We start from the raw sequence: 12,869 nt of genomic DNA, 5'->3' as shown, positions 1-12,869 counted from the left end.
ATTGTATACCAGGCTTCTACTGCTAAGACCTGAGGGTGTCTTGGGGCCCTTCTACACTTGAGTATGAACCCTCTTTTCCCAGAGTCCCCCAGATGCCATTCAGTCTTCAGCTTATGTTTAAAATCTCTTCTTGATAACCATTAGCTGTGGTGCCCGGGTGGTGCCGAGTCATACAACGCTTGCCAGGCATGCTCAAAGGCCTTGGTTCGTCCCTACCATGTCTATAATCCACGAACTTGGGAGACAGAGGCAGGAGGGTCAGAATTTCAGAGCTCCTTTGGCTGCTGAGGCAGTATGGTGGAACTGTGTCTCTGACCCACACCCCTCAGCCACAGCCAGGACCCTGGTCATTCCTACCTGGAGAAGTACTGAGCTCAACAAAGGGAAGATGCAAAGAGATTGTTCCTCAGACCCAACGCCGTTATCCCTGGTCACCACCCACCCAGCAGTGACCTAGGCCCTTCAGTGTGTACTCCGTGAAGTCAGTGCTGTTGTTGTACACTTACACACCTTCCACTACCCACAGGAGCCCACCTCTTGCACACTGTGGTTGAACAGTGCCCCCTGGAGATGTACGTCACGGCAGCTCTGATTCATCCCATTTCACAGACAGGAGACAGGCACACAGGCTCATTCACTTGTCCAAGATCATAAAAGTCCTCAGTGGAGGAGCTGGGACTTGAAGCAGGGCAGCTGCCAAGTTTAGAATCTGAGCCTGTACTGAGGACTTCTCATGACTGCCTACTCTTTCAGATGGAAAGGCCCTCCCTCCCTCTCTCCCTCCCTCCCTCCCTCCCTCCCTCTCTCCCTTCTCCTTCCTTTTAGCAGCACTGAGTACATGTGCAGTGCCAGCACCCTTCCCCCATTAATTCCAGAATATTTTCATCACCCTGGGGAAAACCTCACCACAGAGACTCGGAGTCTCCTTCCTCATTACCTGTGGCAGCCACTGACACCAATGGCCATCAGTGTCATCTGCCCATTCTCGATGGCTCACAGACATTAGATCATCACATGTGACCCTTTGTTTAGCTCCTTTTACGTGCCATGGTGTTGTCAAGGCTCTCCCACATAGCTGGATAGTTGTCATTAGCACCCGAGTGGCCAGGTTCCAGGACTCCTCTTGGACCAAAATCTGAGGACGGTCATATCCCCATACAAAATGACACAGTTTTGACATGCAACTTATGAACATCTTCCTATGTGACACCAGCCACATCTAGAGGACTTGCAAAATCGAATACAGTGACAGTGGCCCCTACACAGGTGTTAGGCTATATTGCTTAGCCAACGATGATCTTAAACGTCTTTACATGTTCAGTGTATTATCGGGACTTTGTCCCTTAACTATTTGTGTATGTAAGCTTGGGGTGGGATGGTGGTGGGGGTGAATACTCACATGGAAGTTTGACATGGACATTAGGTCAGAAGTGGGTAATCACCCTCCACCTTATTTTGTGAGATAGGGTCTTTCAGTGAACCTGGAACTTGCTGACCGAGTTAGGTTGGCTAGCCACCAAGCCCCTGAGAGATGCCCCTGTCTCCATTTCCCTTGTACTGGGATTCCAGGTGCATACCACCATGCTTAGCTTTTGTTTGGATCCTGGGGATCTGAAATGGGGCCCCGTTCTCAAGTTCGAACATGTTTGTTTACAGTTGAGGGTGGGCCCAGGCACTTAATGCAAAGATACTTCATTGTTTTTAGTTCACATTTTTATTGTGATTAAACAGACCATTTTAATCATTTCCAATTATTATAGATTTTTTAAAAATGATATTTACTGGGCTGGTGAGATAGAAGGCTTAGTGGGGTTAAGGTACCTGCTACCAAGCCTGAAAACCTGAGTTAAATCCCTGGGGCCCACGTCCTGGAAGGACAACTCCCGAAAGTTATCCTTCTGACCTCTATGTGTGCTGTGGTATGCGTGCGTGCTCGCGCGCACACACACACACACACACACACACACACACACTCACACTGAATAAATAAGTGTGAACAGTCAATTCTTTCCTTCTGCCAAGTGGAGCCCAGAGATTGAATCGAAGTTGTCAGACGTGACAGCAGGCCCCTTTTCCTGCTGAATGCTCTGGTTATTTTAATTCTTTTCACATGCACAATTCTATGGTAATAACTTTTCTAATGTTGTGTGGGCACCACCATAATCTCCAGGAATTCTCTCATCTTTCCAGACTGTACTCAGCCCTCAATTACTTCTGTGTTTTTAGAAAACTCCAGAGCCTTGGCTAAAAGATGGCACCAAGGGTCCAGTGGCATCAGAGAGCAGATCAGCAGATCTGAGGCCTGACTCAGATTGTGTTAGTGCCATGTGGAGCCCTTGGAACCTGAACTGAGAGGCAGGGACCTGCATTCGGGTCCAGTCTGGGCTGAGAGATAGGACTTGCATTCAGGTCCAGCTTGGACTGAGAGGTAAGGACCTGAAGTCAGATCTAGCCTGGGCTGAGAGGTAAGGACCTGCAGTCAGGTTTAGCCTGGGCTGAGAGGTAAGGACCTGAAGTCAGGTTTAGCCTGGGCTGAGAGGTAAGGACCTGAAGTCAGATCTAGCCTGGGCTGAGAGGTAAGAACCTGAAGTCAGATCTAGCCTGGGCTGAGAGGTAAGGACCTGAAAGTCAGGTTTAGCCTGGGCTGAGAGGTAAGGACCTCCAGTCAGGTTTAGCCTGGGTTGAGCAAACAGGGCCAAGTCATCCTCACAAGCCTCCCTCTGTTTGATACCAAGCTAACCGACCTCTAAGGTTGATCCGTCTCTTTAAGAAAAAATAAAGAACAGAAACAAGGGGAGAAATGTGTGGTGGCTAGAGGGAAGTCTGCTCTTTGTGTCACTTCCACACACAAACCTAGGCTGTCAGACTTGAGTGGAAACTGTTAGGACTTGCCAAGCAGCACCTACGCCAGCATCCTGATGCCCCAGCATCGGACCATCCAGGCTCTGATGAGAGCAGGAGACCATGCTGTCATCTGTTATGATGAGGACAGCATGCACCTGAATTATTTTAGGAAAGAATGAGATGCGGGAGCCTTGGTGGCATGTCTGGAGTATGCACAGCCCCCAGGCTCCTGAAGGGTGAGAGATTTCTGCTTCCTCAGATGTGGGTGCCTTCTGTCCCCTCTCCCCCCATACCACTGCTTTATTCTTGGCCCCGAGTTGATATTGGAGATGAAACAGAGGAGGGTTGGTGACAAGCTGAGGTGCCACAGGTGCCATAATCACAGTGGGCTCCCAGGAGGCCAGGGGGAGTGAGCAAGTGGAGAGATGTCTGAGCTCAGGACCAGAGAGAGCACTCCATCTACAGTGTGCCTGCCTTGCAAGTGTAACGACTAAGCTCAGTCCCCAGAACCCATTGAAAAACCTGGGCACGGGGGCGGGGGTGCTCACATATATGTCACGCATGTATAAACCCAGTACTCAGGAGAGAGATGGGTCCTTTAGGCTCACTGGCTGGCCAGCCAGCTTCTTTCGTGAGCCCCAGGTCCCAGAGGAAGACCTTGTCTCACAAAAATAAGGTGCATGGCTTCTGGAGAATGGCACTTGAGGTTGTCCTCTGTCTCTGAACACACATGCACGCACGCACGCACACACACACCCACACAGTATCTCCTCCAGTTCAGGCTTGAGCGTCTGGACTCTGGCTGTTACTGTTTCAGCATCTTTGAGGGCTGAGATTTGTGCCACACATCGATGTCACCACCCCATCTAACATCCTCCCCTTTTAAAGAGGAACTGGTAAACCCAGAAAAAAAGGACTTGAGTTCTGGATTTTCCTCTGGTATCCAGCTGCAATGACCAACCACTCAGTTGGGGATTTTTAGGTGTGTGGTTTTGGCTTTTTTTTTTTTTTTTTTAAACCATAGACGGGCACCAAGTCACCAGGATACTACCCTGTGAATTGGTCTGCCCTGGAAGGCACTTGTGTCTCTGAGCATAATCCAGACCAGCTTCCTGTGGTCTTTCTTGTTCTATTATTTTATTCAAATTTACACAGAAGGACAGAAATTGGTGAAGCTGCCATCTGCTTGCTGAGGTCCTTGAGTATCTGGCCTGTGCTGTCCCTCAGCTCTTATTTCTGGGATGATTGAGACAGATTCCTGCCATCTTCTCAAAGGCTACTGTTAGCAGGAAGGTGACAGAAAGATAATGAGACTCGACCATCCAAGTGGGGCCACCTATCCCCACACGCCAGCTAAGAGACAAGAAAGACAGGAGATGTGTTCAGTGTGATCACTTAGGGTAGAGGATCAGATAGGGGGGTCTTGGACCCCCAAGTCTGCCTTCAAGTATTGACAGGAGCTTTGGGTTTATTTAACTAGAGAAAGATGGAGACATGCAGACAAGAAGTCACGTGGTTATGTGGTTCTGAAGAAGATGTGGTCTGAGATCACTGTCTCCTGGAAGGTAGGTCTCAAGAAGTCATCATAGTCACGGCTCGGCAAGGAGAGTCCAGCATGTGGCCTCACATGTGTGACATGTGACATGGCCTGTTGTGCAGACTCACCTTAGCCAAATGTTGTTTTGAGTCACACGTCACAGAGATCAGCTCTGACACTGAGATCAAGGTGACTGGAGAAGATAGAAGAGAGAAACATGGGTCTAGAAAGGGACAAGGTGGGATTATGCCAGGGATCAATGACCCCCTTCACTCATACCTGGGCCACACTAAAGAACAGAACATTCCAGAATGCCTCTGACCTAACCAAAACTAAAACAGGATGTTTGGTGTGGAATTCACACCAGAGACAGCCTTTAAAATCTCAGTGCAGGTCTCGGGAGAGGAAAAAGCTAGGCATTACTGGTGAAGTCTACTTCCATGCTGTGGAAGTGAAGGCAGGCTGGGGCTCGTTGGCCAACCAGCCTAGCTCAGTGGGTGAATTCTAGGCCAGGGAGAGACTTTCTCTCTGAAAACAAGGTGAATGGATTCTCAGGAACAACATCAGAAGTCGGTGTATGACCTACACACACACACACACACACACACACACACACACACACACTTCCTCAGTGAACACTATGTGTTCTGGTTCACAGCTACAATCACAGAACTTGGAGAGTGAGTCAAGTGGATTCCAGGTTCTAAGCCAGCTTGGGCTACAACATAAGACCTTGTTTAGAAACATACTGGGGCAGAGGAGATGGCTCAGGGGATAAAAGGATTGTGGTGTGAGCATGAGTTACTGAGTTCCGATCCCCAGCTCCCATGGCAAAGACAGGCATGATGGCACACGCTGGAATGCCAGTGCTGAGGCCCAGAGGCAGGTGGACTGCAAGGGCTCACGAGCCAGCCAGCCTGCTTAGCTAAAAAAGCAGTTCCAGCTTTCATGAGAGACTTTGTCACCAAGCTAAGGGAGAGGCTGAGTCTGGTGGCAAACACCTTTAGTCCCAGAACTCCGGAGGCAGAGGTTTTGTCAATTCCAGGCCAGCCAGGGTTAGAACTTATCTATAAATAAATAAGTATTTTTAAAAAAATAGTTTTTTTAAAAAAAAAGAGTAGAGAGTGATTGAAGAAGAAACTTGACATTGACCTTTGGCACACATATCTGCACACGTGCGTGCGTGTGCACACACACACTCTAAGCACAAATCCTGAGTGCGATTTTAAAAGTAAGCAAATGAAGACAAGCCCTCCTTTCTTTCTATGTACGGGAGTTTGCAGACATGTATGGCGGTCTAAAGACAGCTTGCGAGAGTCGGTTCCTCTTCTACTCAGACTGTCAGGCTTGGCAGCAAGCACCTTTACCTGAGCAATCTTGACAGCTAAAGGACAGTTTTTAGGGATACACGTTAGATCCCTGCTGCATGTAGGGCGGTGGCCCTTACCTCTTGGTTAGAGCTGCTATGAAAGCTGATGAGAAGGGGCTCGTGTGCTGAGCTGAAAATGGTCCAGTTGCCTTCTGCACAGGCCACGCTCTTGGCTGTTCTGAGTAGTGTTCAGGCGGCCGCTCAGCCCCGTTTACCGGCTACTCTGTGTGTACACACCGAGCCCCACCCAGCCATGCCCATCCCCTTTATCATATAACCCATGCCCCTATTCTTTAGACTGACTTATGTTTACAGGAAAACTAAGAGGGCTGTGTGTGCGGCTCGGTTGGCCCAGTGCTTGCCAAGCATGGGCAAAGCCCCCAGTTTGATCCCCAGCTCTCTGTAAACCGGGAATAAGGGTGGGTACCTGCAATCTCAAAACACGGGATGTGAAGACAGGAGGGTCAGAAGCTCAAGGTTATCCTTAGCTACATAGTGAATGGAAGCCAGGCTGGGATACACAAAACTTCCTTAGGAAAAAAAAAAAGGAGCAGAAGCAGCAGCTCCCACCGTTCCCGATGGGATTCCCATCCCCGGACTCCGGCACAGTTGTTACAGCTGCTGACCGCTATGAGCCTTGCTAACCAAAGGCAGCCTTTCCACAGGGCTTCTTTCTCTCTTCTAGTCACACACTCTGTGAGATTTGATAAATCTGCGGTGACTTGTACCCTCCATTAGAATATTGCAAAGAATAGCTTCGATGACCCAAAGTCCCCCATGTCCCGTGTCCCCTCCTCACCTCTCAGAGCCCCCAGCAGAGTGGCTTTCTTGCCATCTCTATAGTTTTGTCTGTCCCAGAGCATCTCCACTTTGTGATCAGCTGATGCAGCCACCTCACACAGCAGACTCCACTCAGCAGTATGTGTTTCAAACGCCTCGTCTCCTGGTGGCTGCACAGGACATTTCTTTGGTGTGACTGACATCCTACTGTCTGGCTATGGCACAGCCTGTGCATTGCTCTAGCAGGGCCAGGGTAAGCCCTCCACTGAGGCCTACACAAGCTGCATGTTGAGAACCTACCTGTGCCCCTGCTCTCGGAGGATGACAATGGGTGTCCACTCTGAGGCTTGTAACTGTAAAAATGGGCTTATGAGTAAAAGAAACTTGAACAAACCCTCAGGGGTTTGTTCCTTTTCTCACTGAGGTTTTTGAGGAGGAGGGTTGAATCTTGAGTAGGAAATACTGTCTGTGGATCCTGAGAAGGGACCCCACAGGATGAGGGGGCTAGAAGTCCTAGAAGATTCCCTCAAAATGAGCCCCCCCCCCCCAGCAGGACACAGATGAAGCTGTGGTCAGAGGGGAGTTCCATTGAGGCTCCTTGGTTGTGAGTCGAGTCTGAATGACACTGGCCTGAGGTCACAGCTCTTTCCAGTGTCAGAGTAGTGTGTTCCAGAATACCGTTTACAGCGCCACCACACCATTTCTTCAGGATCCTGGAAAGGAACACTGTGCCTGCACACAGAGGAAGAATAAGGCCATCCATGAGTGCTTACTCATGTGTGAATGAGTGCTTCTGCATCAGAGAGAGTGCGTGTGTGGTCAGAGCAACCTTGGGTGCTGATGTTCAGCGTCCATCGTATTTTGAGAGTCTGTGTTATTTTCCCTCTATACCAGCTAGCTAGCCTAAGCAGGCCCAAGAGTTTCTTGGGATTCCTGTGTGTCTGCCTCCCCTTTCTCCCTAAGAATGACTGGATCTCAGACGTTCCTGCTATGTGTCTTGCTTTACTTGGATTCTAAGGAATCAAATTCAGGGCCTTACCATTGCACAACAAATACTGTTACTCAGTGAGTATCTCCTCAGCCCAAGCCTGAGGCCTCGGGTTGTACAGCATCAGACAGGCAATGGAACTACAAAGAGAATTAGGACCTGAAAGGCTGACCCCCAGGCAGCTCAAAGTCACGCTGCCATTTGCCTCTTAAGGGACAGAGCCAGACCTATATGTGTATGGAGCTTAGAAGCTAGTCTTAGGCCACCTTAGTGTCAACCTGGCATTGACAGGCTGGGCCAACTCCAGATGGAAACTGAGTGAGGGGCTGGAGAAATGAAGAGAGCAGTCAGACTCTGCTTGGATGATGAAGAAGAAGAAGAGGAGGAGGAAGGGGAGGGGGAGGGAGATGAAGATGAAGATGATGACACCTTTTGCTAAGAATTATGGAAGCAGTGTGGGCAAGAGGACTCAGGAGTCAAAGCATAAGCCTGACAACCCAAGTTTTAACCCCAGAACCCATGGTGGAAGGAAAGGGCTGATTCTACAGAGCCATGCTCTGACCTCCACATGCATGTTCTCAATGATTTAAAAAAAAAAAAAAAAGATTTAATCTATTTTATGTGTACAGATGTTTTGTCTGCATGTATGTCTGTACACCACATACATGCAGTACCTGAAGGAACCCGAGGGAGCCCTGACTCCCCCTGGAACAGGAGTTACAGGGGTTTGTGAGCTGCCATGTAGGCACTGGGAATCAAACCCAGGTCCTCTGGGAGAGCAGCTTGTACTCTTAACCACTGAGTCGTCTCTTCAGCCCCTTCCTAATGATCTTAATAGACTCGGTCATAGCGTTTAACACAACAGATATATTTAAGTTCCAGGAATTATCTTCAGGGACTACTAAAACTTTACTTTTTTTTTTTTTTTTTTGCATGAGTATGTGTGTGTTTGTGTACTGTATTCACTTGTGTGGGGAAATGAGTGCAGGTTTGTGCATGTTCATATGTGTGTGTACAGATGTAAGGTTGATGTCAGCTGTCTTCCTCAATCACCTTCCGCTTTCTGAGAAAGAGTCTCCCACAGAACTCAGGGCTGGCCATTATGGCTGATCTGGCCAGCTATATTGACCAGGGGATCCTGCCTCAGATTTTTGAGGGCTGGGATTAGATTCAGGCCATCACAACCATTGTTTCTGTGTATGTCTAGGGATCTAAATCCCAGTACTTAAGCTTGCATGGGAAGTCCTCCACTGAGACATCTTTCCAGCTCTGTTTAAAATGTCTTGGATGGGACTTTGCCCTGGAAGAATGCCCAAGGATGAGTTTATCTCTAGTATTGAATGGTTAAAGGGCAAAACTGTGTTGCTACAGCTAACTGAAAAAAATCACAGGGTTCAAGGTAAAAGGGTGTGAGACTTTTCTTCTGGAACATTCTATGAAGTTTTAAAGTGACACGTGATCATGTCTAACTTGAAGTGGTAGGGACACCTCCTGAGGAACGGAAAAAGCCTCACCTGAAGAGTGGAAGACAATGTTCTGGCAAATACCTGTTCCTGAGCAATAGCCTCCTTGCAGAACACGAGGCATAGGTGATTCCATTCTGATTCTGAACCTCATTGCATATCCCACTGTGAGTCAGGCATGACTGGATTTTACGGGTGCCTTTTGTTTGCTCTGCCTGCATCCCTAGGGTGGGCAGACCTCCCTGCAGATCCGTGGTAGCCTTTTTCATCACCCCCTTCTACCTAACATTTTCAAAAGACATGTTATTTGTGTGGTTTGGGTAGGTGTGTGAGCGGCAGAGGGGCAGAGACAGAGAGTGCACTTGTGCGAATGCACACATGAGTTCAGTGCCCTCGGAGGCCGGAAAACGGTATTAGATTCACCCACCTCCCACCCCTGGTAGCTGGAGCTACAGGTAGTGTGAACTGCCAGACATGGGTGCTAGGAACAACACTCTACGCCTCTGGAGGAGGAGCAAGTGCTCTTAACCTCCAAGAAGCCAGGTCCTCTTCAGTGTCACCCACTGCCATCCGTTTGTCCCCTGTGGCCATTGCTATCTGCTCTAGATGGCTTGGTGTCTTATTCACTAAACCGCAGCTGCTGCAGGCTGGGGGCTTCCTGTGTAGGATGGCATCTGAAGGCACAGTGCTCGGTGACTGTCTTCTTAGGAAACTCCAGCATCCAGTTACCACTCACGGCCAAGCAGCTGGCATGAGTTGGATCCCCATTCATGATGCCATTATTTCCACTCTCCAGAAGTGAGTCTTAAGCCTTGCCCCATGAGCTGAGAGCTCTGCCCTGTGAGCTGCATCTGTGCTTATGGAATGACCCAAACTTTACCTTTAGGGAACTGATTGTTGTTCCCTCTTGGGGGGAAAGACAAGAAATCCTGGTCTCACTTCACTTCAGAAGTGACCTTGTTTCAAAGAGGGCAAATGATGTTTGGAGTCAGATTAGGGGAAAGTCCTGGGTTCTTCGAGGGAGAAAATGACAAATGTCGTAACATGTTTCGGAGGCTGAGATATAGGTCAGGTGTAGGGTGCTCTAAGTTTGACCCCCCCCAATGCCATATAGACCAGGTGTAGTAGTGCATACCTGTAATCTAACATGTGGAGGGAGAAGCACATGTTTCAAGGCCATCACTGGCTACACATTACATTTGAGGCTAGCCTGGGGTACATGAGACTGTTACTTTGAGGAGTGCTAATGTGTGTGCACAGTACTGTTGCCTGAGCTTTAAGATGAGCCTCCCAGGGAAGAATGTCTCACTTGATGCCCAAGTGAGTTTAATGACCTTGTTCTTGGGTCTGAGTTCCGGGTTCTCCCTAGGCACCCCCTGGCTACCTTCTTCCACCTGTTCTTCCGAGTGAGCGCCATTGTCACCTATGTGTGCTGCGACTGGTTCAGCAGGAGCTTTGTGGGCTGCTTTGTCACCGTGCTCCTCCTCCTGTCCTTCGACTTCTGGTCTGTGAAGGTAAGGTTCCCTCTCTAGGGACACTCAGACTTTGCTCCCAGGTGGTGCATGTGGTATCCAGGGGTGCTTTGATTTAAATCGTTGCATCTATTAAAGAACACTGAGGGGCGGACAATATGGCACAGGGGGTAAGGGGTGCTGCTGTCAAGCTTGGACCAGAGCAAGCTCCTTGGAATCCACCCGATGTAAGGAGAGAGCTGACCCTCCCAAGTTGTCCTTAGTCCTCCCAAGTGTGCTATGTCATGTGAGTGCTCTCCTCCAAACAAAATAAATGTTTACATTTTAAGAATTACTGGGCCCATGGGAGTGATGAACCCATTATGGCTTTGGACTTTGGACAATTTTCATGATATATGCACATATATAGACATATAACGTGAACGTGTTTTATTTTGAAGCAGTCTTTGGTTTTTGAGACAGTGTCTCACTATGTAACCCTGGTTGAACTCCGACTCACAGAGATCTGTCTGCCTTTGTCTTCTAAGGACTGAGATTCAAGGCATGTGCCACCATACCTGGCTAGAATCTCACTTTTCAAAGTAAGTAGGGCCGGGCATAGTAACACACATCTTTAGACCAGCACTCGGGGGGGGGGGGGGCGGCGATGGGGGTAGGTGGGCAGAGGCAGGTGGATCTCTGAGTTTGAGACCAGCCTGGTCTACAGAGCAAGTTCTAGGCCAACCAAGTGAGACTCTGTCTCAAAAAAATACAACAAAGCAAAACAAAAAAAAAGTAAGCTTGGAGATAAGAAGGTTGGAAAGTTCACTCAAGAAACAAGTACAGTTGAACATCCTTTTACCCCTTTTCTTGTGTGTGTGCATACACACCTGTGCCACAATGCACCCGTGGTCTGAGGACAACTTGCAGGAGTCAGTTGTCCCTCCATGTGGTTGTGGGGATTGAACTCAGATCCTCAGGCTCAGCAGAAGTGTTGTCACCCACTGTCACCCTACAGCTCAACACCTTGTCTCCTGCCTTCTGTAGGGTTACAACGAACATTAGTTGTGTGCACTGGCATGAGCCTAATACTCACCACTCAAGAGGTGGAGGTAGGAGGCTTGAGAGCTCAAGGCTACCCTGGGCTACACAGCAAGACCATTACAGAAACAATCAGCCATTTTGTTCCTCGTGTGCTCACGGCCCTTTTGCTCATTTCCCCCAGAATGTGACAGGAAGACTCATGGTAGGTCTTCGATGGTGGAACCAGATAGATGAAGACGGGAAAAGCCACTGGATATTTGAATCCAGGAAGGTATGCTCTGACAAGACAAACTAAGGACTTGGGAAAAGCTGAGTGAAGCTTACGCAGGTTCCCGAGTTGTGTGTGTGTGTGTGTGCCAGTTGGGTGATCATGGTTTTAATTGCAGCACTTAGGAGGCAAAGGCAGGTGGGTCTCTGTGAGTTCGAGGCCAGCTCGGTCTACAAAGCCAGTTTCAGAACAGCTGGGGATGTTATGCAGAGAAACAAACAAAAAGCTACAATGGCTGTCCCCAACAGGTCTCTGCAAACTACATGGCTGCCACTGAGGCAGAGGCACGCATCTTCTGGCTCGGTCTCATCATCTGCCCAGTGATCTGGATTGTGTTCTTCTTCAGTACCTTGTTCTCCTTGAAGCTGAAGTGGCTGGTAAGATGCTCCCCAACCCTCCTGCTGCTCTGACAAACCAGGGGCTAGAAGTGGTCACTCACAGATTGATGGGGACAGCCTCGTGATACATTCACCACGTGAGGGGTATACTCTCTGGCTTCTGTCAATTTTTTGGAATTATATCACAAAATCTCAGGACTTAAAAAAAAAAAAAACAAGCCAGATTTTATGATGACTGTGTGGGTGTCTGTGTGCAGTACGTGCAGCAAGTACAGGTGCCCTCAGAGCCAGAGAGGCCTGAGCTCCCCTGGAGCCGGAACTAGAGGCAGTTGTTAGCTGCCGACAGGAGTGTTGGGCACCAAACTCAGGTCCTCTGTGAGAATAGCAAGTTCTCTTGGCTGCTGGGAAAACCCTCCTGCCCATTTAGAAATTATTTTCACCAACACAAAGAAAATCTGTACTCTGTAGATACTGTCTGCTATGCCATTTCCCTGGCTCCTGGCACTCACCTTCCTAGGTAGACTTGCCTGTTCCAGGGTGTTACATAAATAGAGTCACATATTTGTTCTTTTTCACTCAGCACAGGTTCAGACCCATCAAAACTACACTTTCTTTGTAGAGTTAAATAATATTCCGTGGCGTGGGTATACAGCATGTTCTGTTTCATTCCTTAGTGGATAAGGATGAATAATGCTAATATGAAATTATGTTTTGCTTCTGAAGTGCTGGGGAGGGAACCCAAGGGCCTTGTGCTTGTGCAAGCTAGGCAAGTGCCCCCACTGGACTC

The 12,869-nt window shown here is 48.7% G+C and overlaps 1 protein-coding gene across 8 annotated transcripts in view; it reads left to right on the top strand.

The window, feature by feature from the left end:
* Positions 1–12,869, top strand: part of Tvp23a (trans-golgi network vesicle protein 23 homolog A) — a 34,250-nt gene that overhangs the window by 15,254 nt on the left and 6,127 nt on the right. For all 8 annotated transcript variants that reach the window (XR_013111474.1, XR_013111473.1, XM_034506122.2 and 5 more), the window contains 3 exons: positions 10,351–10,495; positions 11,658–11,747; positions 11,993–12,121. Coding sequence is in view for 6 of the 8 variants with exons in the window: in XM_034506122.2 (XP_034362013.1) it covers positions 10,351–10,495; positions 11,658–11,747; positions 11,993–12,121 (364 nt within the window). In the remaining 2 variants the exon portion in view is untranslated. The remainder of the gene's footprint in view (positions 1–10,350; positions 10,496–11,657; positions 11,748–11,992; positions 12,122–12,869) is intronic.

This window comes from Arvicanthis niloticus, chromosome 6 (assembly GCF_011762505.2).
Source record: "Arvicanthis niloticus isolate mArvNil1 chromosome 6, mArvNil1.pat.X, whole genome shotgun sequence".
NCBI lineage: Eukaryota > Metazoa > Chordata > Mammalia > Rodentia > Muridae > Arvicanthis > Arvicanthis niloticus.
Note: the sequence above shows the minus strand (reverse complement) of the source record. Positions and strands in the feature narration are given on the sequence as shown.